This window comes from Mustela nigripes, chromosome 10 (assembly GCF_022355385.1).
Source record: "Mustela nigripes isolate SB6536 chromosome 10, MUSNIG.SB6536, whole genome shotgun sequence".
NCBI classification, from domain to species: domain Eukaryota; kingdom Metazoa; phylum Chordata; class Mammalia; order Carnivora; family Mustelidae; genus Mustela; species Mustela nigripes.
The window spans coordinates 28,391,643-28,418,546 of NC_081566.1; the positions used below are offsets into that span (position 1 = coordinate 28,391,643).

A 26,904-nucleotide genomic window follows, 5' to 3' on the forward strand; every position below is an offset into this window, starting at 1 on the left:
GTTTCAGTGAATGGGCTCATTACCCCTGTGATCCCTCAGGTCAACCGGATTTCTCCTTCTTTTTCCAAGCTCTATCAATCTTACCTTCTAAATATTTATCAAATATCCCCCTTTCCATTCTTTTGTCTATTAATTTAGGACATTATAACCTCTTTCCTAAATAATAACCTTCAACTGGTCTTCCTACCTCCAGTATTTCCATTATCAAATCACAGTGACTTCTCTAAAAGACAAAGAGACTATACCACCTTCCTGCCTCAAATGGCTCCTCAGGTCCTACAGCATTTTCCAAAGTGAGTTCTAAAGAACACTTGCCCTACAGAATGTTAATAGTAATTGCATAACAACAAAAGAAGTTTCCATGCTCAAATTTTTTGGGGAAATGATAGTTTAAAAGAAGTTAAATGGTTTCTTATGGAACCCCTTCTAGTAGAATATCTCAGAATTTTTAACATACTGATATGCATCAAGACCCTCTAAAAGGGAATATTGAATATTCCCACCCCCACTTCCTCACATAGCACATTTATGACGGGGGTAGTGGTGGCGGTTGTGGTTAATTCTAGTAGTGTCTCACAGGATTAGCTTATTATCTTCCAGGAAGAGTTTATCTATGAGATCAAGTCTATATATAAGTACAGGGTCTTTTGTAATCTGACCTCTACCCATTTCTCATGGTGTTCCATCACCATTCTCTGCCCCACAACTTGTCCTTCCTTTACGCACTCACCATGCTGTTTCTCATCTCTGTGTGTGCACTGATGATGCCCCTCTCTGCTCACCTCCTTCTCCACTTTGCTCCCCCGACCTCCATTTCTCATTTGGATAATTATGCTCATCTTTAAAACTCAGTTGAGTTGTCATCTCTTTCAGGAAATTTTTTCTGACCCCACCCCATATCAAGTTTTAATTAGTGCCCTGTAGTTATTTTTATCCTCTTACATCTCCACCCTGTTTCACAAGTCTCTGTGTCTAATTTTCCCCTTCCTCCTCTTGGCTATGAACTCCTTAAAGTTTATCTGCAGTGCCTTGGCATGGGGCTTGAAACCGAGTAGACATTCAAAAAAAAAATTTAATTTAAAAATTCCATCATAATAGCATAAAAGTAAATGATAATTTTCTTGAGCCACACCTTTTCCTGGATGGGCAGGGCTGGAGATACTATAGGTGGAGATACTGAAGTCTGGGACATACCTTCTCTTATAGGGGGTGTCTTCCCAGGGCTATCAAGAAAGCCTACAAAATGGAGATATCTATCAACAGCCTTAGTGGTCCTCGGAATAAGGAAAGCCTGGCCATTGCCCCTCTACCCTTTAGAATCTAGCTTCAGAGTTCATGTGCTTTATCTACCCACAAGTTATGGGTGGATGATTTTCCTATTTCCTGGAAAAGAAGCTGGTGGGTAGATGAATATTACCTCCAGAAATAAGTAGCATGAATTCCTTGTTTTTCTGTAGTGACTAGCATCCTTACAATTGCAAAACTTGAGAAAATATGCTAAGTGCAGTGGAGTTTGGAAACAACATTTATAAACATGGGTAAACAACCTTGTCAGCATCGAGGAAGTAAGTTTAGGCAGTAGTCTTAGAAGGTAACTTTAATCTTTACTATTAGTGGCACCTAAAAGGTGTGATTTTTCTCCTGAATTTTGCTGGGTGGTTGACACAAGAATACTTATATTTATACTTATATTTATATATAATACTTATATATAATTTATATTATATTTATATATAATACTTATATATATGTATATATAATACTTATATATATATATTTATATATAATACTTGTATTTATAAGATGTTTTATAGAAGCCTCATGGTAATCACAAAGAAAAAACATACAGTAGATGAAAGATAAAGAGAAAGAAATTAAAGCATACTACTACAAAAAATAAATCACAATGGATGTTAATGGGGAACAAAGGAACTAAAGAAACAGAAAGCAATGAACAGAATGGCAAGAAAAGTCCTTATCTATCAATAATTATTTTAAATGCAAATGCTTAAATTCTCCAAACAAAATACAGAATGGATGAATGGATTTAAAAAACCCAGATCCGGGCACCTGGGTGGCTCAATGGGTTAAGCCTCTGCTTTCGGCTCAGGTCATGATCTCAGGGTCCTGGGATCGAGCCCCGCATTGGGCTCTCTGCTCAGCAGGGAGCCTGCTTCCCTCTCTCTCTGCCTGCCTCTCTGCCTACTTGTGATCTTTTTCTCTGTCAAATAAATAAATAAAATCTTTAAAAAAAAACAAAACAGATCCAACAATACACTGCCTACAAGAGACTCACTTAAGGTTTAAGGACATATATAGGCTGAAAGTGAAGGTTTGGAAAAAAGATTCCATGCAAATGGTAACCAAAAGAGAGCAGGAGTGCCTATAGTTACATCAGTTAAAACGGACTTTAAGACAAAATTGGTCATAAGAGACAAGAAGGTCACTATACAGTGGTAGAGGTACAAATATATCAAGAAGATATAACATCTGTAAATATATATCCTACCACTGGAGTATCTAAATATTTCAAACAAATATTAACAAAACTGAAGATTCTGGAGAAATAGATAGCAATAAAATTATAGTAAAGGACTTCAACATCCCACTTTCAACACTGGCTAGATAATACGAACAGAAAATTAACAGGGAAACAGTGGATCTGAATAACACAGATCAAATAGACTGACAGACATATATAGAACATTCCATTCAACACACCAAAATACATATTCTTCTCAAGTTCACATGGGACATTCTCCATGATAGATCATATGGTGGGTCACAAAGCAAGCCTTATCAAATCTAAGAAGGTTGAAATTATATCAAAAATCTTTTTCTTGGGGTGCCTGGGTGGCTCAGTGGCTTAAGCCTCTGCCTTTGGCTCAGATCATGATCTCAGGGTCCTGGGATTGAGTCGCACATCAGGCTCTCTGCTCAGCAGGGAGCCTGTTCCTCCTCTCTCTCTGCCTGCCTCTCTGCCTATTTGTGATCTCTCTCTGTCAAATAAATAAATAAAATCTTTTAAAAAATCGTTTTGTTTATATCATTATAAAGATGGCATAAAACTAGAAATCAATGGTAAAAATAGAGAGAAATCAATAACAGGAAGAAAACTGAAAAATTCACAAATGCATAGAAATTAGACAGCACACTCCTGAACAACCAATGGCTCAAGGAAGAAATCAAAAGGGAAGTTAGAAAATATCTTAACAAATGGAAATGAAAACACAATTTATCAAAACTTACAGGATGCTTGAAATGCAGTTTTAAGAGGGAAAATTATAGTGATAAATGCCTACATTAAGAAAAAAGGAAGACCTGAAATAACCTAACATCACACATCAAGAAATTAGGAAAAATAACAATTTGTTCTTTGGGCCCATTTTTGTGGGGCTAAAGTTAATAGAGAAAAGGAAATAATTAATCTTCAAGTATAAATAAATGAAATAAAAACTAGAAAGATAATGGGAAAAAATTAATGAAACTAAGAGTTGGCTTTTGGAAGTATAAGCAAAATTGCCAAAACTTAACTAGAATAATCAATAAAGAATGAGAACTCAAAATTATAAAAAAGTAGGGGTGCCTGGGTGGCTCAGTGGGTTAAAGCCTCTGCCTTTGGCTCAGATCATGATCCCAGGGTTTTGGGATTGAGCCCCACATCGGGCTTCCTGCTCACCAGGGAGCCTGCTTCCTCCTCTCTCTCTGCCTGCCTCTCTGCCTACTTGTGATCTCTGTCTGTCAAATAAATAAAATCTTTAAAAAAAATTATAAAAAAGTAGAGACTATACAAACTGACATCACGGAAATACAAATGATTGTAAGAGGTTACTATGAAGAGTTGTAAACCAAAGAACTAGATAACCTGGATGAAATAGATAAATTCCTAGAAATTTAGAGTCTACTAAGACTGAATCATAAAAAAAGTAGAAAATCTCAGCTGACCAATAATGAGTAAGGAGATTGAATTAATAACAAAAACCTCCCACGATCCTCTTAATAGATGCAGGAAAAAACATTTGACAAAATACAGCATACTTCCATTTTTGTTTTTATTTATTTTTTAATTTATTTATTTGTCAGCGAGAGAGACAGCAAGAGAGGGAACGCAAGCAGGGGGAGTGGGAGAGGGAAGAGCAGGTCCCACCAAATGGAGCTGGATGCAGGGCTGGATCCCAGGACCCTGGACACTTAATGACTGAGTCACCTAGGTGCCCTTTCTTCTTTTTTTAAAAAAAATTTATTTATTTGTTTGAGAGTGAGAGAGCACAAGCAGGGATGGGGGGACAGCAGAAGGAGAGGAAGCAGCAGGCTCCCCACTGAGCAGAGAGCCAGACGTGGGGCTCAATACCAAGACTCTGAGATCATGACCTGACCTGAAGGCAGATGCTTAACTGATTGAGCCACCCAGATGCCCCTACAGCATCCTTTCTTGATAAAAAAAAACCCTGAAGAAAGTAAGGATAGAAGGAATATACCTCAACATCATAAAGGCCATATACAGAAGACCCACAGCTAATATCATACTTAATGAGGAAAAACTGAGAGCTTTTACCCTAAGGTCAGGAACACGACAGGAATGTCCTCTCTCACCACTGTTGCTCAACATAGTACTGGAAGTCCTTGCCTCAGCAATCAGACAAAAAAAAAAAAAAAAAAAAAGTCACCCAAATTGGCAAGGAAGAAGTCAAACTTTCAAACTTTCAGACTTTCCAGATGACATGAAACTCTATGTAGAAAACCTGAAAGTCTCCACCAAAGAATTGCTAAAAGGGTTACATGAATTCAGCAAAGTCACAGGCTATAAAATCAATGTACAGAAATCTGTTGTCTTTCTATACACAAATAATGAAATAGCAGAAGGAGAAATCAATCCCATTTACAACTGCACAAAAAAATGGTAAGATACCTAGGAATAAACCAAACCAAAGAGGGGAAAGATCTGTACTCTGAAAACTATAGAAAAGTTATGAAAGAAATTGAGGAAGACACAAAGAAATGGAAAAGCATTCCATGCTCATGGATTGGAAGAACATTGTTAAAATGTCTCTCCCGCCCAAAGCAATCTACATATTCAGTGCAATCCCAATCAAAATAACACTAGCATTTTTCACAGAAGTAAAACAAACAAACCTAAAATTTTTATGGGACTACAAAAGGCTCCAGATAGCCAAAATAATGTTGAGAAAGAAAAGCAAAGCTGGAGGCATCACAATCCCAGACTTCAAGCTCTGTTACAAAGCTGTAATCATCAAGACAGTATGGTACTGGCACAAAACAGGCACATAGAGCAATAGAACAGAATACTGAACCCAGAAATGGACCCACGACTCTGTGGTTAGCCAATCTTTGACAAAGCAGCAAAGAATATCCAGTGGAGAAAATACAGTATCTTCAACAAGTGGTTTGGGGAAAACTGGACAGCAACATGCAAAAGAACAAAACTGGGCCACTTTTTTACACCATATTCAAAAATAACTTCATCCAAAAATGGATGAAAGACCTAAATGTGAGACAAGAAACTATCAAGATCCTAAAGGTGAACACAAGCAGAAATCTCTTTGACTTTGGCTGTAGCAACTTCTTACTAGACACATCATCAGAAGCAAGGGAAACAAAAGCAAAAATGAACTATTAGGACTTCATCAAGATAAAATGTTTCTGCACAGTGAAGGAAATAAACAACAAAACTAAAAGGCAACTGACAGAATGGAAGGAGACATTTGCAAATGACATATCTTATAAAGGGTTAGTATACAAAATCTATAAAGAATTCATCAAAATCGGGACACCTGGGTGGCTCAGTCAGTTAAGGCATCTGCCTTTGGCTCAGGTCATGATCCCAGTGTCCTGGAATCGAGTCCTGCATCAGCCTCCTTGCTTAGCAGGGAGTCTGCTTCTCCCACTGTCTGCTGCTCTCCCTGCTTGTGCTCACAATCTCACTCCCTCTCTCTGACAAATAAATCAATAAAATCTTTTTAAAAAATAAAGAATTTATCAAAATCAACACCCTCCCCAATAAATGATCCAGTTAAGAAATGGGCAGAAGAGGTGAACAGACATCTCTCCAAAGAAGACATATAGATGGCTAACAGACACGTGAAAAAATGCTCAACTTCCCACATCATCAGGGAAATACAAATCAAAATCACAATGAGATCCTACCTCACACCTTTCAGAAAGACTAAAAATTAACAACTCAGAAAACAACAGATGTTGGTGAGGATGTGGAGGAAGAGGAACTCTTTTGCACAATTGGTGGGACTGCAAACTGGTACAGTCATCTGGAAAACAGTATGGAAGTTCCTCACAAAGTTAAAAATAGAACTACCCTATGACCCAGCAATTGAATTACTAGGTATTTACCCAAAGAATACAAAAATGCTGATTTGAAGGGGTACATGCCCCCCAGTATTTATAGCACCAATGTCCACAATAGCCAAATTATGGAAAGAGTCCCAATGTCCATCAACTGATGAATGGATAAAGAAAATGTATATATATACACAATATACATGACCCTGAGATCATGACCTGAGCCAAAATCAAGAGTTGGACACTTAACCCGCTGAGCCACCCAGGCACCCCCCCTACCAAACGGTTTAAAGAAGAAATTTATGCCAATCCCTTCTCAAAGTCTTTCAAAATATTGAAAGAAGGGAACACTCCCAAACTCAAATAAGGACACTACAAGAAAAGATAAAAGTCAATACCCTTGAAAAATACAGATGCAAAAATTCTCAACACAATACTAGCAAATGAAATTCAACAGCACATTAAAAGGATTATGAACCGGGGCATCTGGGTGGGTTAGTGGGTTAAGCCTTTGCTTTCGGCCCAGGTCGTGGTCCTGGGATGGACCCCTGCATCGGGTTCTCTGTTCAGCAAGGAGCCTGCTTCCATCCCCCCACCCCCACCTGCCTCTCTGCCTACTTGTGATCGATCTCTCTCTGTCAAATAAATAAAATCTTTAAAAAAGAAAAAAAAAAGGATTATGAACCATGATAAAATGGGATTTATCCCTGAGATGCAAGGGTGGTTTAATATCTATAAAATCAGTTAAAAAAGGGCTCCTGGCTAACTCAGTTGGTAAAGCATGAGACTCTTACAATCAGTCACATACCACATTGGTAGAATGAAGGATAAAAATAATATGATTTTCTCAATAGATGCAGAAAAAATTCCACACCCTTTCATGATAAAAACTCTCAGCAAATTGTGTACAGAAGAAATATACCTCAGTATAATGAAGACCATATGCAACAAACCCACAGCTAATATTATACTCAGTGGTGAAAAGTTGAAAGCTTTTTTCCAAGATGACAAACAAGACAAGGATGTCCACTCTTACCACTCCTTTTCAACATAGTACTAAATGTTCTAGTCAGAGCAATAGAAAGGAAGGAATAAAACTGTTTGCAAATGACATGGTCTTATATCTAGAAAACCCTAGGGGGCGCCTGGGTGGCTCAGTTGATTAAATGGCTGCCTTTAGCTCAAGCCAGGATCACAGTATCCTGGGTTTGGACCCCAGAAGGGAGCTCCCTACTCAGCAGGGAGTCTGCTTCCCCCTCTCTGTTAGCCCCTCCCCCAACTCATGCTCTCTCATTTTCTCTCTCTCTCTCTCAAATAAATGAATAAAATCTTAAAAAAAGAGAAAAGCCTAAGGAGTCCACCAAAAAACTCTTAAAACTAATTAACGAATTCAGTAAAGTTGCAGAATACAAAACCAACATACATGTATCAGTTGTACTTAAGTATATTAACAATGCATTCTGTGATAAAGAATTAAAGAAAATAATCCCATATACATAGCATCGAAACCAATAAAATACTTAGAAATAAATTTAACCAAGGGGGTGAAAGATCTATAGGCTGAAAACTATGTGACACTGATGAAAATTACTGAAAAAGACACAAATAAGTGGAAAGATATGTTCATGGATCAGAAACATTATTATTAAAATGTCCATATTACCTAAAGCCATTATAGATTCAATGCAATCTCTATCAAAATGCCAATGGCCCTTTTCACAAAAATGGAATAAACAATCCAAAAATGTGTATGAAATCACAAAAGAACCTGAAAAGCCAAAACAATTTTGAGAAAGAACAAAGCTAGAGGCATCACACTTCCTGATTTCAAATTATACTACAAAGCTGTAGTAACCAAAACAGTATAGCACTGGCATAAAAACAGACACACAGACCAACAGAGCAGAGTTGAGACCCCAAAATAAACCCATGCATGTGTGGTCAACTAATATTTGACAGGAGAGTGAAAAATATCAATGAGGAAAAGATAGTGTTTTCAATAATTGTGGGAAAACTAGATATTCACATCCAAAAGAAAAAAATTGAAACTCTCTCTTACACTACTTACAAAATTAACTCAAAATGGATTAAAGATTTAGATATAAGACTGAAACCATAAAACTCTTAGAAGAAAACGTAAAGAAAAAGGTACTTGACATTGGTCTTGACAACCAATTTTTAAAATATATTTCCAAAGACACAAGGAACAGAAGCAACTGCAACTAAAAAAGCTCCTGGACAGTAATATAGTCAACAAAATGATAAGGCAACCTATAGCATGGGAGAAATTATTTGCAAACCATATGTCAGGTAAGAGGTTAATATCCAAAAAATGAAAGAAACTCATAAAAGTCAATAGAAAAAAAAACACACAAATAATCTGATTAAAAGTAGGCAGAGAACTTGAATAGACATTTTCCCAAAGAAGACATGTGGTCAACCACATGTAAGGTACTCAACTAATCATCAGGGAAATGCTAATCAAAACTATAATGACAACCTACACAATGGAAGAAGATATATTGCAAATGACATATCTGATAAAGGGTTAATATCCAAGATATATAAAGAACATTTTTTTTAAGATTTTATTTATTTATTTGACAGAGATCACAAGTAGGCAGAGCAGCACACAGGGGTGTGCTCTCTGAGCAGAGAGCACAACGTAGGGCTCGATCCCAGGATCCTGAGATCATGACCTGAGCCGAAGGCAGAGGATTAACCCACTGAGCCACCCAGGTGCCCCAATATAAAGAACTTATAAAACTCAGCACCCCAAAAAACAAATAATCCAATTAAAAAATGGGCAGAAGGGCGCCTAGGTGGCTTAGTCGTTAAGCATCTGCCTTTGTTTCAGGTCATGATCCCAGGGTCCTGGGTTTGAGGCCCATGTCAGGCTTCCTGCTTGGTGGGAAGCCTGCTTCTTCCTCTCCCACTCCCCCTGCTTGTTTTTCCTCTCTCTGTGTCTCTCTCTGTCAAATAAATAAATAAAAGCTTTTTTAAAAAATGGGCAGAAGACAGACACCTATCCAAACAAGACATAGAGTTGGCAAACAGACACATAAAAAGATGTTCATCATCACTGATCATCAGGGAAATGCAAATCAACAGAGAAATATCCCTCACACCTGTCAGAATGGCTAAAATCAACAACAGGTGTTGGTGAGGATGTGGAGAAAGGGGAACCCTCTGGGTATGCAAACTGGTGTGTCCATTGTGGAAAACAGTATGGAGGTTCCTAAAAAGTTAAAAATAAAACCACCCTCTGATCCAGGAAACACACTACTGGGTATTTACCCAAAGAATACAAAACCCCTAATTTAAAGGGATACATGCACTCCTATGTTTATAGCAGCATTATTTATAATAACTAAGATATGGAAGCAGCCCAAGTGTCCATAAATTGGTGAATGGATAAAGAATTGCTACAACGTTGCAACGATGTGGATGGAGCTGGAGAGGATAATGCCAGTGAAGCAAGTAAGTCAGAGAGAGACAAATACCATATAATTTCACTCATATGTGGAATTTAAGAAACAAAACAAGCCAAGGGAAAATAGAGAGAGAGACAAACCAAGAACAGAACTGTAGAACAAACTGGGGGGGAGGTGGGTGGGGACATGAACGTAATGGTGATGGAGATTAAGGAATGCACTTGTGATGACCGCGGGGTAACCAAAATAAAAACTTGAAAAGCATAACGAGATATCACACCACATCTGTTAGACTAACTCTCCCCCCAAACACAGGAAATAACTTGTTGGCTAGGATGTGGAGAAAAGGAAACTCTTGTGCACTGTTGGTAGGAATGTAAATTGGTACTGTCATTACAGAAATTGATATAAACATTCCTCAAAGAATTAAAGCTAGAACTATCATATCTTCTAGCAACTCCACCTCTTGGTATATGTCAGAAGGAAATGATAATAGAATCTCAAAGAGATCATGTGCTCCTGTGTTTCTTTCAGCATTATTCACTATATCAAAGACATGGAAAAAAACCCAAGTGTCCCCAATGGATGAATAAAGAGAATGTTATCTATTATCTATCTATCTATCTATCTATCATCTACCTATCTAATGGAATATTATTCAACCACAGAACAGCCATCTGTGATTTGAGGACCTTGTGCTAGGTAACATAAGTCAGACAGAGAAAGACAAATACTGTATGATTTCATGTATGTGTGGAATCTAAAAAAAAAAAAAAAAAAAAGCCAAACTTATAGAAGCAGAGTGAAATGGTGGTTTCCAGGGGTTGGGAGGTAGGGGAGTGGAGGAGATATTAATCAAAGTATACAAACTTTTTTATAAGTTATAAGATGAATAAGTTCTGGGGCTCTAATATACAGCACGGCAACTATAAAAATTCTATATTACATACTTGATTGTTGCTAAGAGAGTGGGTCTTAAATCACACACAATCACACACAAAAAAGTTGTAATTATGTGAGGTAATGGATGTGTTAACTAATCTTGTCATGTAACCATTCTGCAATATATACAAGTGTATAAATCATCACATTGTACACCTTAAACTTACACAATGTTATATGTCAACTATATCACAATAAACCTAGCAAAAAGGAAACAAAAGAACACAATTTAACTTTTCTCTCTTGGTAGTTTTTTAAGAGGGTGAGATGATTAGTTAACCTTTGAATTAATACTTTGCACTATTCTGCTGCAGAAAGATGATGCTATGGTGCTATTTATATTACCAAAGAAAAGTCTTTGATTTGTACAGATTTTGAGTTTCTGAAGCTAGGAAACTTGGTATCTTTTATTGCATCCAGGATAGGACTTTGCAAAAAATGAATATTCAATAAATATTTAAATTGAATGAATTTGGGGTTTTTTTGCTGCTACAAGAATTTTCTGGTAAAAGTATATTTTCCTATAATGAATTCAATAATAATAATGAGGCCTATGTAAAGGTAAAGCAGAATATATTATAATATGTGGTTTTTTTGGTCCTTTTTAATGTTTGTTTAAAATTGTGTGTTTAGAGCAGCTTTGAAAAACAGTGTAATGATGGAATCCTCAGTGTAGAGGCAGCCCGGATATTAATTGGTGCAAGCAAAAGCTATTGCCCCATCCAAGGAAAGTAAGTATAATACTTCTTAAATTGTTATTTCCAGAATCAAATGGCTATATGGTAGAAAAAAAAAATCAAACTGAGAGTTAAATATCCAGATTGATCAATCTATTTATTTCACCTATCTCCATCCATCCATCCATCCATCCATCCGTCCATCCTACTTATTTTTACTTATTTACATTTTTCCCCGGAAGGTCCATAACTTTGGTGTCATTAGGAGATTCTGGTGGAAGATCTGACTACAGTGTAATTAGATAAGAGACTAGGGGAGCCATGAAAGACAACCTATGTAATTTCATACACTGTTGTATTTATCTTTTCTTTATATCATATTTACTAAGTTACTGGATAGGGTAGGTAGGGAAGCCTGGAACCTGCCATTAGTCAGGTGCAGCCAGGCTTGAAGGAACTGATCCTTCTGATGGACCTGGGAGATACAATTAAATTTGATGGGAAAAGTTCAAGTGTCTTGGAGATATGTCTATAACCGGTCATAGTCCTGACAAGCATTCGCTAATGGGTAATCCAAGACAAAGTTTGTGGGGGCAACAATGACAGGAAATCCTGCCAGGTGGTAGTCAACATTTCATCTCTCTGGGAGATCTAACATCAGTTCCTAAAGTTTGGGAAGGGTAGGGCCTTCAGGGCCTTGGAGAGGCTGGAGCTAGGGAAGGCATGACAAAGGGGAGCTTGATTCTGAACCCCAAAGAACTGGTCTGGAGAAACTTTAATTATGCTCTATGTCAAGTCAAGAATGGTTCCAGGGACAGGCAGCAGGGGTTTCCTGTACATGACCATAGGATCGATAGATTGATACAGTTTCAGGACAGAGCATTTTTAATATATATTTTAATATAAAAGGGAGTTCCCTTTTTATATTTACCCAGAAGTATAGCACTTGATTTTTATTTTAACATATATGTATATTTTTCTCTGTTAGATTCATGAGTATTTATGATGTTTCAACTTATGTAAGAGCTAGAAGTTGGCTTATGAAGTTTAAAAACATGTTAACTGTCTTGGAATATCATAAAGATAAGGCACCTCTTTTTCTGTATGGGTAAGTACTATAAATCTTTAATAGCAATATACCTTAAAAAAATCACCGCTTCTCCCCTGTCAGTATTGATTACATTAAGTTTCCATATTAAAAAAATTAACTAATATTATGGTCAGCCCTTTTTGATCAAGTGGTGAGGGAAGGAGCAGAGCATTTGTATCTCTCTCTTTGTTGAGTTGTTTGAGCGACTTTTGTTGATACCTCTGTTAGGGAGTGAGTAGGAAAGGAGAAGCAAAGACTGGTCATGTTTGGACTTTTTAAAGTGGTAATTGCCATATCTTAGGGTCATAGTACAAATTAGACTGCTTTCATGTTCTTCTGGGTATAACACTGAGCAGGGAGGGGAAAGAAATATCAAACTCATGGCCTATTTTTTCCTCTCCATTTCATCTGTGCCATGGGGCAGCTCTGTTGATATCCCTAACTAGGAAAAACACAACAGGGCCTTAATAATACCTGTAACCAATCTTCCAAATTATTGCAAGATATGGATTTACTTAACTCGTGAAGTTTTACTTAACCTATTATGAGTTGTGAACTTATATGCTTTTTAGAGCAGGAAGACAAGGTTTTTCTATTAACAAAAGATATAAAAATGAGAAATATGAGAAAAATTCATGCTACTAAATTTTAAGTGGGCGCTGACATACCTTTCATAACAAATCCTGATAATTTCTTAACTTTTCCCCATGTATTAAGTTTAAAGAGAAATATAAGGAATTAATATAGGGTCTTGACACATATGTAGATAACCACTTTTTGTTAGGCTCTACTTAGGATGGATTGGAAAATTAAAAAAAAAAAAAATACAGGGGCACCTGGGTGGCTCAGTGGGTTAAGCCTCTGCCTTCGGCTCAGGTCATGATCTCAGGGTCCTGGGATCAAGCCCCGCATCGGGCTCTCTGCTCAGCGGAGAGCCTTCCTCCCCCTCTCACTCGGCCTGCCTCTTTGCCTACTTGTGATCTCTCTCTCCGTCAAATAAATAAATAAAATATTTTTTTTTTTTAAATACATCATGGTAATTACTGAATAGAGTATTTTTTCCTGTTCTGACTTTTAAGTGATGCTGATGTTTTTCTCTGCATTTATTTGTTTCTTGCTTTTGTTGAATGAATCTTTGCCTTGTTTCTTCTGTGCAGTTAGCCTTGATTTTAAAAAATGCTCCCCATCCTGATTAATTAATAAGAGCTATATTTTTATCTTTCTCCTTGATGATTATTATATACAGAAAATATGCTTTAGGTTTCTGTTTATTTATTTTATATTTTTATATTCTTCTTCAAATTAATGTTAATGATTTATTAAAACAAATCTGAACTTCAGCTCTCAGTTGTTATATTTTTAAAGTGATCTAACATTTTATTGATCTCTTTTTTCCCCAGGAATAATAAATTGCTGCTTTTTGTACATCACATAGTATTTTCAGAAGAATTTGAATATGCGGGACATGTTATAACAGTAATGTACATTTATCCTATGATAATACATCTGTGGCCAATGGCAAGAGAGTTAAATGTGTCAGCACTTTTATCAGTAAACTACTATTATATATTTTTATACATATTTCGATCAGCACTGAAGGTACTGTTTAAAATAAGATGTATCCAATGAAAAGAACAATTCAGATATCTTTGAATCTATCTGTGTCATATTGAAATAATTTGATACCAGAAGCCATTTGATGTAATAGTTCATAGGATCCTGGAACTTTAGTATTCTTCTTTGAACTTTCTGAGTTTAATTATGAAATCAGTATAATAGTCATGGTCTTGGGTATCAGGTAAAATACGTATCATAAAAGTGGAGAGAATCCCAAAGACATGAAGAGAAATGGGAATCCAGATGGAAAATACAAAGGGTTGTTTCTCTCAAATACTTTCTGTAATGATGCAAAAAGCAAGTAAGTGAATAAATCCAAACTGGTTTGCTAGGTCCTTGTCATAAGATGAGAACTGCTTTTTAGGATAAATGGTTTAAAGATGATTTGTCAACATTACTGTTTTCATATTTCATTATTAATAGTGTTGCAATGACTCTGTTTATTGCTATTTTTAATTGCTTGTTTCCAGCATTTCAACTTCATTTATAGGTTATAAATGAATTATTTTAATAAATAATGATAAATACAAGATTATAAATAAATTATTTTGAATCAAATTATGATTTCGATGTTGGAGATTAAAAAGATTTTTTTAAATTCCAAATGAATAACTTAAAACTCAACTTTTGGAGTACAACTCATTTGTAGTTGAGGATTGAAGTGTTAATTTTGAAGACCCATCCCCTCCCCCATCGTTGTATAGCTGCTATGAAATAACACACGTTCTGTTTGTCTTCTAAATAGATAATCATTTTGAAAAGGAAGTATTTTGATCAATATTGGAACACTTTGGACTTTCTTATCGTGCTTCTTGGAATCGTTGACCTCTTTTGTTTATACTTTGTCAAACTGAGACCAGACAACGTGGTTCTTATTCAGTTTACAGTAATACTGGGATATTTCAGAATAATTAGGTTTATTCCTTTCATCAAGGTAAAACATCACGCTTCCAAATGTTGTTGTTGTTGTTTTCCCCACACTGTTTGTTAAATGTGTTAAGAAACCTCATTATTTGGAAGGAAACAAGAGAAGGAGCTGTCTTTTCTGGAATGCTGTCTCTATAGGCTTCTGCCTGGTTTACCCTCTCAGCTTCTCAGAGAGAATGCCTTCCCTGATCACCCTGTGTGAAATGACAACCTGCTCCCTGGCACTACCAGCTTCCTGACCCCCCTCCACCTGCTTAAGGTTTAGTTTTTCCTCATAGCACTTACTACCTTTGTACTGTTGTGGCACGTACACAGCGATCTTTGGGTTGGTCACTGAGGTAACCGACAGCTCTAGAATGGCGCCTAGCATACAGTAAGTTCTTAATCAAATATTTGTCGAGTGAAAGACCGAAAATGTTGGTGCCAGTGGAAGCACGGTAACTCAGAAACAAACTCTCCAAATTTGCTCAGAAAGGCCTAACAGTGCAGAAGCATGAAAATATTTTCTCTACAGACCACTTCTATATTGCATACTGCCTATGGAACTTCATTCTGCTGTGGCCTTCAGTCTCTGTAACAGCTACTATTCCTTCTTTCCACAGTTTTGATTCTGAAGGTAGATTTTCAGATTTTCAGTCAGCTTTTTTTTTTTTTTTTTTTTTTTTAAAAATTTTTTTTTCCCCTTTTTTTTTTGGGGGGGCCCGGGGGGGGGGGGGGCCGCCCAGGCTCCCGGGGGGGGGCCCCCCCCCCCCCCCCCCCCCCCCCGCCCCCACGCCGCCACGTAGCCCAGTGGCATCCTGGAAAGAGGATTCTTCCATGCAAACCAGGAGTCGGAGGGGAACCGGGAGCACCGTTCTGCAATCCCTACCCCCGGGGTACTGACGGCCATAGCAGAGGGTGGGGGGTGGGTGAGGAGGGGGAGGCCCCGGGAACACTAGACACTGGGGAGGAGGAAGGGACTCCACCCGCAGCTGACCCCAGGCACCCGGGACCTGAGTCGGCAGAGTGGGGATGAGTGGCACATGGGGCGAGGCTTTCTTCCAATGAAGTTGCCTTACATAAGCATTTAAGTTGGGAGCTTAAGGTGGTTTCATTTGCCACTCTACGTTTTGTGTCTGTGTGTTATTTAATTCCTATTATTTCAAACAAGTTTATTGGTATCAGTTGATGTTATGAAGGATTAATTTTTTTGAAGATCTTATTTATTTACTTGACAGATCACAACTAGGCAGAGAGAGGAAGGGAAGCAGGCTCCCTGCTGAGCAGAGAGCCTGATGCGGGGCTGGATCCCAGGACCCTGGGAACATGACCTGAGCGGAAGGCAGAGGCTTTAATCCACTGAGCCACCCAGGCGCCCCAGGATTAATGTAAAAAAACAAACAAACTGCTGACAACCCTGGTGACCAAAGAATCCTCTATTATCTTTCTCCATGAAATTTCATAGTCCTCCTAAAGGCAGACTTGTTTGAATGCTCAGACTTGCACTTGGAGACTTTATTGTCAGTTCCTTCCTTGATTCTGTATCAGTGTTACCAAGCTTTGGTGTTCGAAAGCGTTACTATACATAAAATGCTGTTTTGTTTCATACATTAAAATGTTGTTGTAAGGGGTAATTTTGATTATTAGTGAGTTTTGCTTTTTTGAGCTTAGAGCCGAGGGTCTACATAAGGCATAACCCTTCCATAACACAAAATACGCTAGAAATCAGGATGTGTAGTATGAGGCTGTCTTAAAATGGAAGGGAGAAGCTTCTTAGGTAATCAGTTTTTATATGGAGATTTATTGCAGATGAAGGTAAAATAATTATTGTAGAAGTAATACTTTGTGAAGTATCTCTGAGGGAAGTAAAGAGTGTGAACCAGTCGCTACTTCCCTCCGGCACACTTTGACAGATCTCTATGAAATATACATAAGGAATTAATATAATCAGGATTAGCTTTTTCTAATGAGCACTTACTATGTTCCAGGACTGTGCAGAGCCCTTGACATACATTATTTAATGAAATTATTGCAATAGGCCTGTGAACCAGGTGTTCCCACTATGTAATTCAGGTGCTCTAACAGCCAGTCTCGGCACAGTGTGACTTTCGAATGAAATCTGTGTAAAGTTTTTTCCGGCGAGATAAACACAACACCAGGCAAAGTGGGTGCAAGGCAAGATTTATTAAAAACGCTCTCTGGCAAAGTTTCAGGGCTCAGGAGAAGGGGAGCCAGGAAAGTTGCGCCGGGAGGAGGTGGGCACCCTCGGGCGAGGTTCCGCGACTCTGGAAAGCAGAGTGGCGGAAGTTGCGCCCAAGGCTGGGAGGAGGGGGCTTTTAAGGAGTCTTGGGGAAAGCTCAGGGGTCTTTTGGCAAGTTTCCCTTATTTGGATATCCTGCCGCTCATCAGGATCCCATTGGTCCACAGGAGCCCGGGGCGGGGGTCTCAGATTCTTGCTTGGGCCTTTGTTCTCCTGTCCGAGCTCAGGTCTTGTGGCGGGAACTTTCGCCATCTTTGGTAGCCCTTCCTGCCAGCCCAACAATCTGTATTGGGGAGCTTGGAAGAATATTGGAGATTTTTACTTTAGATCCTTTTAGGAACAGCTCAGGGGGCCTCAGTGCATCACGGAACACTGTGTAAAAATCACCTTTACTATCTCTCCCTCTGACCAAAGTGACACAACCATAATAGCAGCTAAAAATCTCTTCTTTCTCTGCTCTTGTAATTCCTTTGCTATGATGATGTTTTACTCTTCTCACCTTCCTCTTCTGTGACCTGTTTCCTCACCATCTGCCTTGCATTCTGACCTGATTCTGTCTCTGTGATTGACTGTATCGGTTGTGAGGGGCTGCTCCATTGGACTCTGAGTACTTAAATATTATTATTTAAGTACAGATGAGGAGACCGAGTCCTCAAGGTCACAAGTAATTTCCTCAAAGTCACAGAGCTGGTGAGTAGGAGAGCTAGTACTTGAACCTCAGAAAACTTATATTTAATATTCCCTTCTCTTCAGTCACTATACTCTCTTGCCTCAGCTTATGATTTGAGAAATTTAGAGCTAAGAAGTATCTTTAATATCCCATTTTCCTTATCTTGCAAGTCAAGAAACTGAGGGGCGAAGGGATGATTGATTTGGTCAGTGACTATCATGCAGGTTAGGGGACCAGCCCTCTAGTCTCCTGAAATAGGGGGGTGTGGAGAATGGGGGGTAAAGGCAGCGGTGGGGACTCCCCCTTAAATCTACAGAGCCAGTTAGTGAGTCACTGACCTTTCATTTCTTTAAAGAATGGCTCTCAAACTTGAGTGCGCATAGAATCACCTGGAGGACTTCTTAAGATGCTGATTTCTGAGACTCACCCCCAGAATTTCCAGTTCAGCAGGTCTGGGTGCTAGGAGAGGCAGCGGAGAATTTGCATTTCTAACAAGTCTGTGGGTAATGCCACTGCTCCCCAAGATGACACTTTGAGAACGCCTGCCTTGGAAGGTGCTTTCCCACATCAGACTTTCAGACTTGTTTTTCTCTTTGTTGTTGCAGATAATAATCCCACTACTGATCAATGTCGTAGATGTGCAGATTAAAAAGCGTCTCCGCTTGATGTATGGCATTACGAAAGGTTATGTCAAAAGTCAAGAGGATACCAAGCTTTTAATAAAACATATTTCCAGCCAAGAATCAATATACCAGGTGAGAGATAAGATTGGGAAAACAATCCCTTGAGTGAAGTCATGTATCTTTAAAGACTACTTCTGTGGGCACCTGGGTGGCTCAGTGGGTTAAGCCTGTGCCTTGGGCTCAGGTCATGGCCTCAGAGTCCTCGGATCAAGTCCCCGCATTGGGCTCTCTGCTCAGTGGGGAGCCTGCTTCACCCCTCCCCCACTCTCTCCCTACTTGTGATCTCCCCCACTCCCTGTGTCAAATAAATAAATAAACAAACAAACAAATAAATAAATAAAATCTTAAAAAGAAAAAAGAGGACTACTTCCATATGTATTTGGCCCAACCCATCAACTGTAGTAAGTGAAGGGGATTCAGTTGTTCATTATGCTCTGAGAGGTGTTATAGCGGTCAGTCTTTGCTCTCTCAATGTCAGGTATCTTTATCAAACTCCTTTATAATTGGCACAGAAGCAAATCTACCTTGTGTTTTTATTTTCGGAATGCAAACTAGAGATTCGTCTGCCTTTGTAACACTCTCTGAAGGGGAGGGCAAATTGGAAAAGGCTTCATGCAGGAATCAGAACTCACATGAATCTTCAAAGAAAGCGTAGGTCTGAAGTGGAGAGGAAGAGAGAGGGAAAGAGAACAAAGATTTGAAGGTGAAAACTTGCAATGCTGGTGCTGAAGAATGGCTGAATAGTATTTGCTTGTTTGTTTGTTTATTTAATCATTCAAGATCCTCCTTATTTCCAGGCAGCATGAGGTAAGTACCAAGGGGGAGATCAGGACATGAGTATTCCAGGCCCTCGAAGATGGAGTGACTCACCTTCTGACTCAGTTCCCTCCTGCTAGGCTGTCCAGACAGGGCCCTCTGCAAACGAGTAACGTTTCAACATTCACATGTGACTTTCTGCTTGAGAATATTCAGTAGCTGGACACCTGCGCAGTTCAGTTGCTTAAGCTGAGTCAGATTAGTCAGATTCTTGATCTCAGCTCAGGTCTTGGTCTCAGGGTTGTGAGTTCAAGCCTGCGTTGGGCCCCACATTGGATATGGAGCCTACCTAAAAAAAAAAAAGCGGGGGGGAGAACATTCAGTGGCTCTTCATGGCCCGAAGAGGTAAGGTCTTTGAATCCAAATACATATATATGTAGAGAGAACACAGAAAAGATGTTAAAAGAAGAATCATGCAGAATTTTACAACTCAGAAGTAATAAAAGGCAAGAAGGAAAGTATCCCTCCCAGCCCTCCATGCTACCACTTCCCAGAAACAGCCCCAGTGTAACCAGTTTTTTTTTTTCTTTCTTAAGATTTTATTTATTTATTTGTCAGAGACAGAGAGAGAAGAGTAAGCGTAGCAGGCAGAGGGAGATGTAGGCTCCCCGCTGAGCAAGGAGGCCTGATTCAGGACTTGATCCCAGGACCCTGGGATCATGACCTGAGCTGAAGACAGGCATCCCTATGGTAACCATTCTTGTGTTAATTCCTCTACTGTTTGCCATAATAGTTTTAATAAGGTGCACATGTATTTTATTCTTGATTTATTATCTCTAAACAGCCTTTATTTGCTTTCTGCCATGAGGTATAAAGAGATTAGAATATTGCTTTTAGGGCTAAAAGCCATTCTTTTTCTCCCCATCTTAAATTTTCGGAGCTATTATTTTTACAGAGGAAAGGTTTATAACATTTATATTTTATTCTGTAAGTGTAATTATGTCTTCATTCTTTTCAACGACTCCATACATGGAAAGCCAAAAAACGTTTACTTTGTTACGATTATATAAATATCATTCAGTGTAGAATCTATCATTTGATTCAACCCATCACAAAGAAAATAGATGAGTATCATTAAACATCTACTACTTGAGACTCTTCTAAATCAAACAGTCAAATGGATTAATTAAAAAAATGTTTTTTAAGCTACCTTCCTCTCTTCCTTCAGCTTTTATTCCTCATCTACCCTTTCTGGAGTCCCATGTGAGTCTCCTTTTTGCTTTCCTTTTTATCATGCTAGATTATGCCCATAACTAATTTTTTTCCATAGGTGATGTATGGGCTTACACATGCAAAAGTCTTCGTATTTTGTTCTCATAATTAATCTTTTCACTGTCCAAAACTATTTTCTTAAAATATTGCCATCTGTCTTCAGCCTTGATGATACAAGTCTGATTTTATTTGTACTTTTATTTTTTTTCAAAAGATTTTGTTTGTTAATTTGACAGAGGGCAGGAGAGAGAGCAAGAGAAAGCATAAGCGGGAGAATAGCAGAGGAAGAGGCAGACGCAGGCTCCCCGATGAGCAGGGAGCCCGATGCAGGACTGGATCCCAGGACCCCGGGATAATCACCTGAGGCGAAGGCAGATACTTAACCGACTGAGCCACCCAGGCACCCTTTTACTTGTGCTTTTGTAGGTGACTTTTTTCTCTCTGTTTAGAGGCTTATAGGATTTTCTCCTCAGAGTTCTGAATTTTTACCAGAATGTGTCTAGGTGTGATTTAAAAGAAAAAAAAATTGGGGGGCGCCTGGGTAGCTCCTCCTCATTCAGAGGAGACACATGTGTGCCCGGGCTTTCATGACTCTGTTCTCTGTGTGGGTCAGAGTTGATTTCTCTGCTCTTTGGTGTGGGTGGTTCTATAGCACTTTTACAGAGTTGTTATCAGTGCAGTTTGATTTGAAGCAATCTTTGCAGTTAAGTGTCTGATCAGTTAAGTGTCTGATTCTTGGTTTTGGCTCAGGTCATGATCTCAGAACTGTGAGATCGAACCCCACGTCGAGCTTAGTGCGAGGGTTCTCTTATTCTGCCCCTCCCCTCACTTGCGTGTGCATGCTTTCTCTCTCTCTTTCTCAAATAAATAAATAAATAAATCTTTAAAAAATTATTGGAGTACCTGACTGACAAGGTTGGTAGAACCTAGAACTTTTGTTCTTGGGGTCATAAGTTTGAGTCCCATGTTGGGTGGGAGACATAACTTTAAAAATAAAAAAATTTTAAATATAAAAATAATAAAAAAAGAATCCTCCCGTTCAGCACTTGTTGGAGCTTTCATGATCAGAAGATTGCCGTCTTTCTTCCATCACCTCTTTGATTATTCTCTCCCCTTGGTTTCTCTTCTCCTTTTGGCACCCTTTTAAACAAATTTTTGAAATTCTGGGTTTAGTCCTTGTTTCAATTTTCTCATAACTTCCAAGTCTTTCCTCTTTGCAGTGAGAATCCCCCAGCTTGATTTTCCAAGTTCCGAATTTTAGCTGAATTTTAGCAAGGCATCTAACAGCTTTCATTTTTTTTTAAGTTTTTATTTATTTATTTGACAGAGATCACAAGCAGGCAGAGAGGCAGGCAGAGAGAGAGAAGGGGGAAGCAGGCTCCCTGCTGAGCAGAGAGCCCGATGCGAGGCTCCATCCCAGGACCCTGAGATCATGACCTGAGCCGAAGGCAGAAGCCCAACCCACTAAGCCACCCAGGCGCCCCTCTTTTTTTTTTTTTTTTTTTTTTTTAAGATTTTATGTATTTATTTGACACAGAGAGAGAGAGCACAAGCTGGGGGAGCAGCAGAGGGAGAGGGAGAAGCAGGTTCCTCGCTGAGCAAGGAGCCCAATGTGGGAGTTGATCCCAGGACCCTGGGATCATGACCTGAGCTGATAGCAGACGCCTAACCATCTGTGCCACCTAGGCGCCCCATCTAACATCTTTCATGACATCTTTATAGATAGGCTAGAGAACTATTCTCTAGATTTATCAAAGTAGTATCAATTATTGGATCAAATGTGCAACAGAACTCTATCTTGCTGATTAACCTTGGATGTTAGAGAAGACAAAAGAAGTATAGAAAGTCTAGATGGATCTACGTAGAAAGAAGATAGAGGTATTCTAGAAGAAAAGATTTCAAAAACTGGAAGAGGAGGGAAGAAAATAGCAGTCAGGGGTGGGAAGTAATGGATTTTGAGGAGTTTGGGAGAAGGCATTGGGAGAAGGGGTGCTTAGCCTCAAAATCTAAGAGATGAAACGAATTTCCCTTTGGCATTTATAAAGGAACTTCAGTAAGGATTTAATTTTGTTTTGAGATGTGTTTAGATATCAAACTTGTGTTTATTGTGAAAGTGACTTGGTTCAAAAACTGACCAGTGGCCTCTCATTTAGAGGAGACACATGTGTGCCCGGGCTTTCATGACTCTGTTCTCTGTGTGGGTCAGAGTTGATTCCTCTGCTCTCTGGTGTGGGTGGTTCTATAGCACTTTTACAGAGTTGTTATCAGTGCAGTTTGATTTGAAGCAATCTTTGCAGCCCCCTCTGCAGCTGTGCAAGCGGGGAGGGACCACGGTGCGTGGGTGCCGTGGACAGGCCATTAATTTTGGCACCTTCCCAATATTGATTCAGCGTTATCAAGTGAGAAGAAACAATTTTTTTAAACTGTATACCTCATTCTTATATTCAAATGAGGGATTTATTACATGTAATTTTTCTAGGCCAAAACAACAGCAAAAACTTAACTTTAGCTACTTAAATTTTAGATAACAAGCCTGTAGGGGTGCCTGGGTGGCTCAGTTGGTTAAGTATCAGTCTCTTGATCTGGGCTCAGGTCATGATCTCAGGGTCCTAAGACGGAGCTCAGCATTGGGCTCTGTGCTCAACCGGGAGCCTCCTGGAGATTCTCTCGCTCTGTCCCCTCGCTCCGCCTGTGTACAAACACTCCCTCTCTCAAATGGATAGGTAAATCTTTTTTTTTTTTTTAAGATTTATATTTATTTATAGGAGATAGAGTGAGATTGAGAGAGAAAAGCACAAGAGGGGCTGCAGAGGGAGAGGGGGAGAGAGAGAGAGAGAAGGAGCTGGGAGAGGGGCAAAGGGGCTCAATCCCAGGAACCCGGGAACATGACCTGAGCCGAAGGCAAACACTTAATTGGCTAAGCCACCCAGTGCCCCTAAAATGGGTAAATAAATCTTAAAACAAACAAACAAACAAACAAACAAAAAACCACAAGCCAGTTAAGTAACACCGTGTTTGTTACTCTTCCCCGTGAACAGCACTATGCTGTGTGTTATTCGGGCACAGGGTTCCAGTCATCTGTCGCTGAAAATCCTAGGGAACTGCTGGTTGTTTGCAGCCAGGGCTGTTGGTATGGCCAAGGGCAAGCTCCAGAAAGACTGAAAGCTGGAGAATAAGCTCCACAAAGAGCAGAGCCTGGGACATGTGGGCATCTGACCAACACCTACCACATGACTGAGCGCTGCTTAAAGCACCGTGAGCCCTGGCATAGATATGTTTCTTATGGCGGGAGTTTTCCGTTGGAAACATGAACTACTCAGTACCATCATTTCTCATTCTTCTGCTGGTTTTTATGCTCCGGATAGACTAGCTGCCCAAACAGCTGCTCAGTTGGCTCTCTCTTAACAGAGCTCTGTCTGTGAGAATTCACCTTGGCACACAGTGGAATGCACAATCATTGTCTCTGAGAAAGGCTGGGTCTGGTGGTTCTGTAAGCGGCCGGCCGCAGGCTATTCATTGTAATAGAAGTAGGAGCACGGAGAAAGCAATAGAATCCGCACAGAGAAAAGAATTGAGCCAAACCTCTCCCCCACTCATAAACTAAGTGGGATTGCTTCTTTTCTCAGATTTTAAGGGCAGACATGCACTTGCTGTAGTAACAAATTAACGTTTTTCTTAACTTCTTACAGAAATTATATGAAATTTTGGAAACCAACAAACGAGATGCTGTCAAAGAACTAGGTAGGTAGTTGGGAGTGTCTGATTTCCTGAAATCACAGCTTATTATCCATAATTTAACTGAGGGAAGACAAATTCAAACTTTCCTTTTATTACTCATTTATTCATTAAACAAGCATTTACTGAATGCATGCAGAAGGCCAGGTAAGCTGAAAATGCAGAGCCTGGTGGAGGGTATGAGAATACCAATGGACAACTGCAGAAAGTGAGAGGAAGTCTTGTACTTGCTGTGGGAACATAAAGGAAAGAATGAGGAGCGTACAAGTGTACAAAGTATATTAAAGTGGCAAGATCAGATTCCTTAAGGCTGCAAGAGTAAGATACATGAGAATTACATTTGACAAAGGGTGTTTTTGTTTTGTTCTACTTTGCTTGCAAGGATGCTTAGGAATGTGGAGCTACAAGGGAGGTCATTTCTTGAGCATCTACAATCACTTCGCTTGAGTTGAAGATGCAGCAGGAGCCCCAGGAGTCTACACAAAGCTTCTTGGGTCTGTTTTCCTTGCAAGGGGCTGTAGGCCAGGCTCTCAGTGTATGCAAAAGTACTTGGGAGAGAGCCTGGCAGAAACGGAAGTTAGTATAAAAGAAATCAAGTAAAACCACTTTATGTTCATAACCGTATTATAAGATGCCATATGGATTTATGATGATCAGACTTTCTAAATCAAAATTGGAAGAATGTGGTCTCATGAATGAAATTGTGGATTTGGAGACAATGTGCCAGAAATTTTGGTGCTGTCTCAGAAAATCCAGGACCCATTGTTGCCTTTACATGTAGGTAGATTTTTATTTCTGTGCTTTTAAAGATTAGGGGTCTAGGAGCTGCTGTCTCATATTATGCTTTAGGGACTGTTAGAAAGTCCTCTTGATTCAGTCCCTTAAAAAGGAGTGCCTGTTCCCAAATAGTTACTGCAAGTGATTGTTAAATGTTAATTATGTCAGGAACTGTGTTAACAGGTCTATATGCATTATCTCATTTAATCTTTATGATTATTCTACGCGGCATATACTATGATCATTTTCATCTTATAGATAATGAAGCTATAAGATTTAAGCTTTAGAAAGGTTAACTTGCCTGAAGTCATATGGGCCATAAGAGGTGGCTGGATATCCAGGCAAGGTGTACTGGACATTGAAACCTAAGTTCCTTTAAAAAAATAAATTTAATTTTAAGTAGATTCCACACCCAACATGGGGCTCAAACTCATGACCCCAAGGTCAAGAGCCAAGTGCTCCAACAACCTATGTTCCCAATTATGCTATCTTTCATTTTACCAGCCAGTTAAAAAAGAAAAAAGTTTGACGTCAGGAATTTTGCTCCATGTTAGGAGTACAAAGATGAAAGAGATGCAGTTTTGGTCGTGAGTCACAGCCCAGTTCGTGACTTCTGTGTTCATTAAAGAGGACAAGTTACGCGATCTGATCTCAGAAAGTTCCACCAGCTGAAGTCCAGAGGCTCTTTCATTAAGTCATTTGATATTTAGGATGAGACAAATAAATAAAAATCAAAATGCCACAATGTAATGAGTTCCGTAATGGAGATATGTAGGACATGCCATGGGACTAAGGCAGAGAAGTTGAGTTTCTCCTAGTTGGAGGGGGAAGCCAGTTTTCAATGTTTTCATCCATCAAATGGAGTTGAAGATTGCTCTAGACCCTCAGCCTCACAAGCTCTGTATGGAACAGGCATGACAGGTATCGTGTAAATACTTTGGAAACTATAAGCCACTACATAGGTATTAGTTATCATTGCGGTCATGGCACTGTTTGCTTACGAACAGTTTTTTTGCTTCAGGACTCATCGAGCATGAGGGTCGCGATGTTGTCATCGCTTTGAAGACCAGGCAGGCAATCCGGAGTGTGATTGCTAAAGCTCTGAAAAACCTCACCTTCCTGTGGTCAAGAGGCATTATTGATAAACATGAGGGCATCGAGATGAATAAGGTAAGAAAGCGATTTTCCATTTGGCTTGATTCCATGGGCCCAACACCCAAGCCCACATTGCATCTTGGGCAGAGTGTAATGAGTGAGGGGGGTAAATCAGCTGTTAACTCTGTCCTTTGCCTAAAGCCTTTGTTAATACCAGCGGCAGCGAGTGCCAACGCTACCTGGTACATACCTACAATTTCAAAACTGTTTGGCTGCAAGTAACAGAAACCAGCCTGTGTTAGGCTTAGCCAAGAAATGGGGTTGGAGGATTTATTATAAAGACACATGCTGGGGGCGCCTGGGTGGCTCAGTGGGCTAAGCCTCTGCCTTCAGCTCCGATCATGATCTCAGGGTCCTGGGATCAAGCCCCACATTGGGCTTTCCGCTCAGCAGGGAGCCTGCTTCCCCCTCTCTCTCTGCCTGCCTCTCTGCCTACTGTGATCTCTCTCTCTCTCTCTCTCTCTCTGTCGAATAAATAAATATTTTTTTAAAAAATTTATTTATTTGACAGACAGAGATCACAAGTAGGCAGAGAGGCAGGCAGAGAGATAGGGGAAGCAGGCTCCTGGCCCAGCAGAGAGCCCAATGTGGGGCTCGATCCCAGGACCCTGGGAT

The 26,904-nt window shown here is 39.5% G+C and overlaps 1 protein-coding gene across 1 annotated transcript in view; it reads left to right on the forward strand.

The window, feature by feature from the left end:
- SLC9C2 (solute carrier family 9 member C2 (putative)) overlaps positions 1–26,904 on the forward strand; it is a 98,542-nt gene that overhangs the window by 43,986 nt on the left and 27,652 nt on the right. Inside the window, exons 13-19 of the mRNA XM_059413937.1 lie at positions 11,325–11,422; positions 12,357–12,476; positions 13,859–14,057; positions 14,821–15,009; positions 18,517–18,666; positions 24,312–24,363; positions 26,156–26,304. Of these exons, the coding sequence (XP_059269920.1) occupies positions 11,325–11,422; positions 12,357–12,476; positions 13,859–14,057; positions 14,821–15,009; positions 18,517–18,666; positions 24,312–24,363; positions 26,156–26,304 (957 nt within the window). The remainder of the gene's footprint in view (positions 1–11,324; positions 11,423–12,356; positions 12,477–13,858; positions 14,058–14,820; positions 15,010–18,516; positions 18,667–24,311; positions 24,364–26,155; positions 26,305–26,904) is intronic.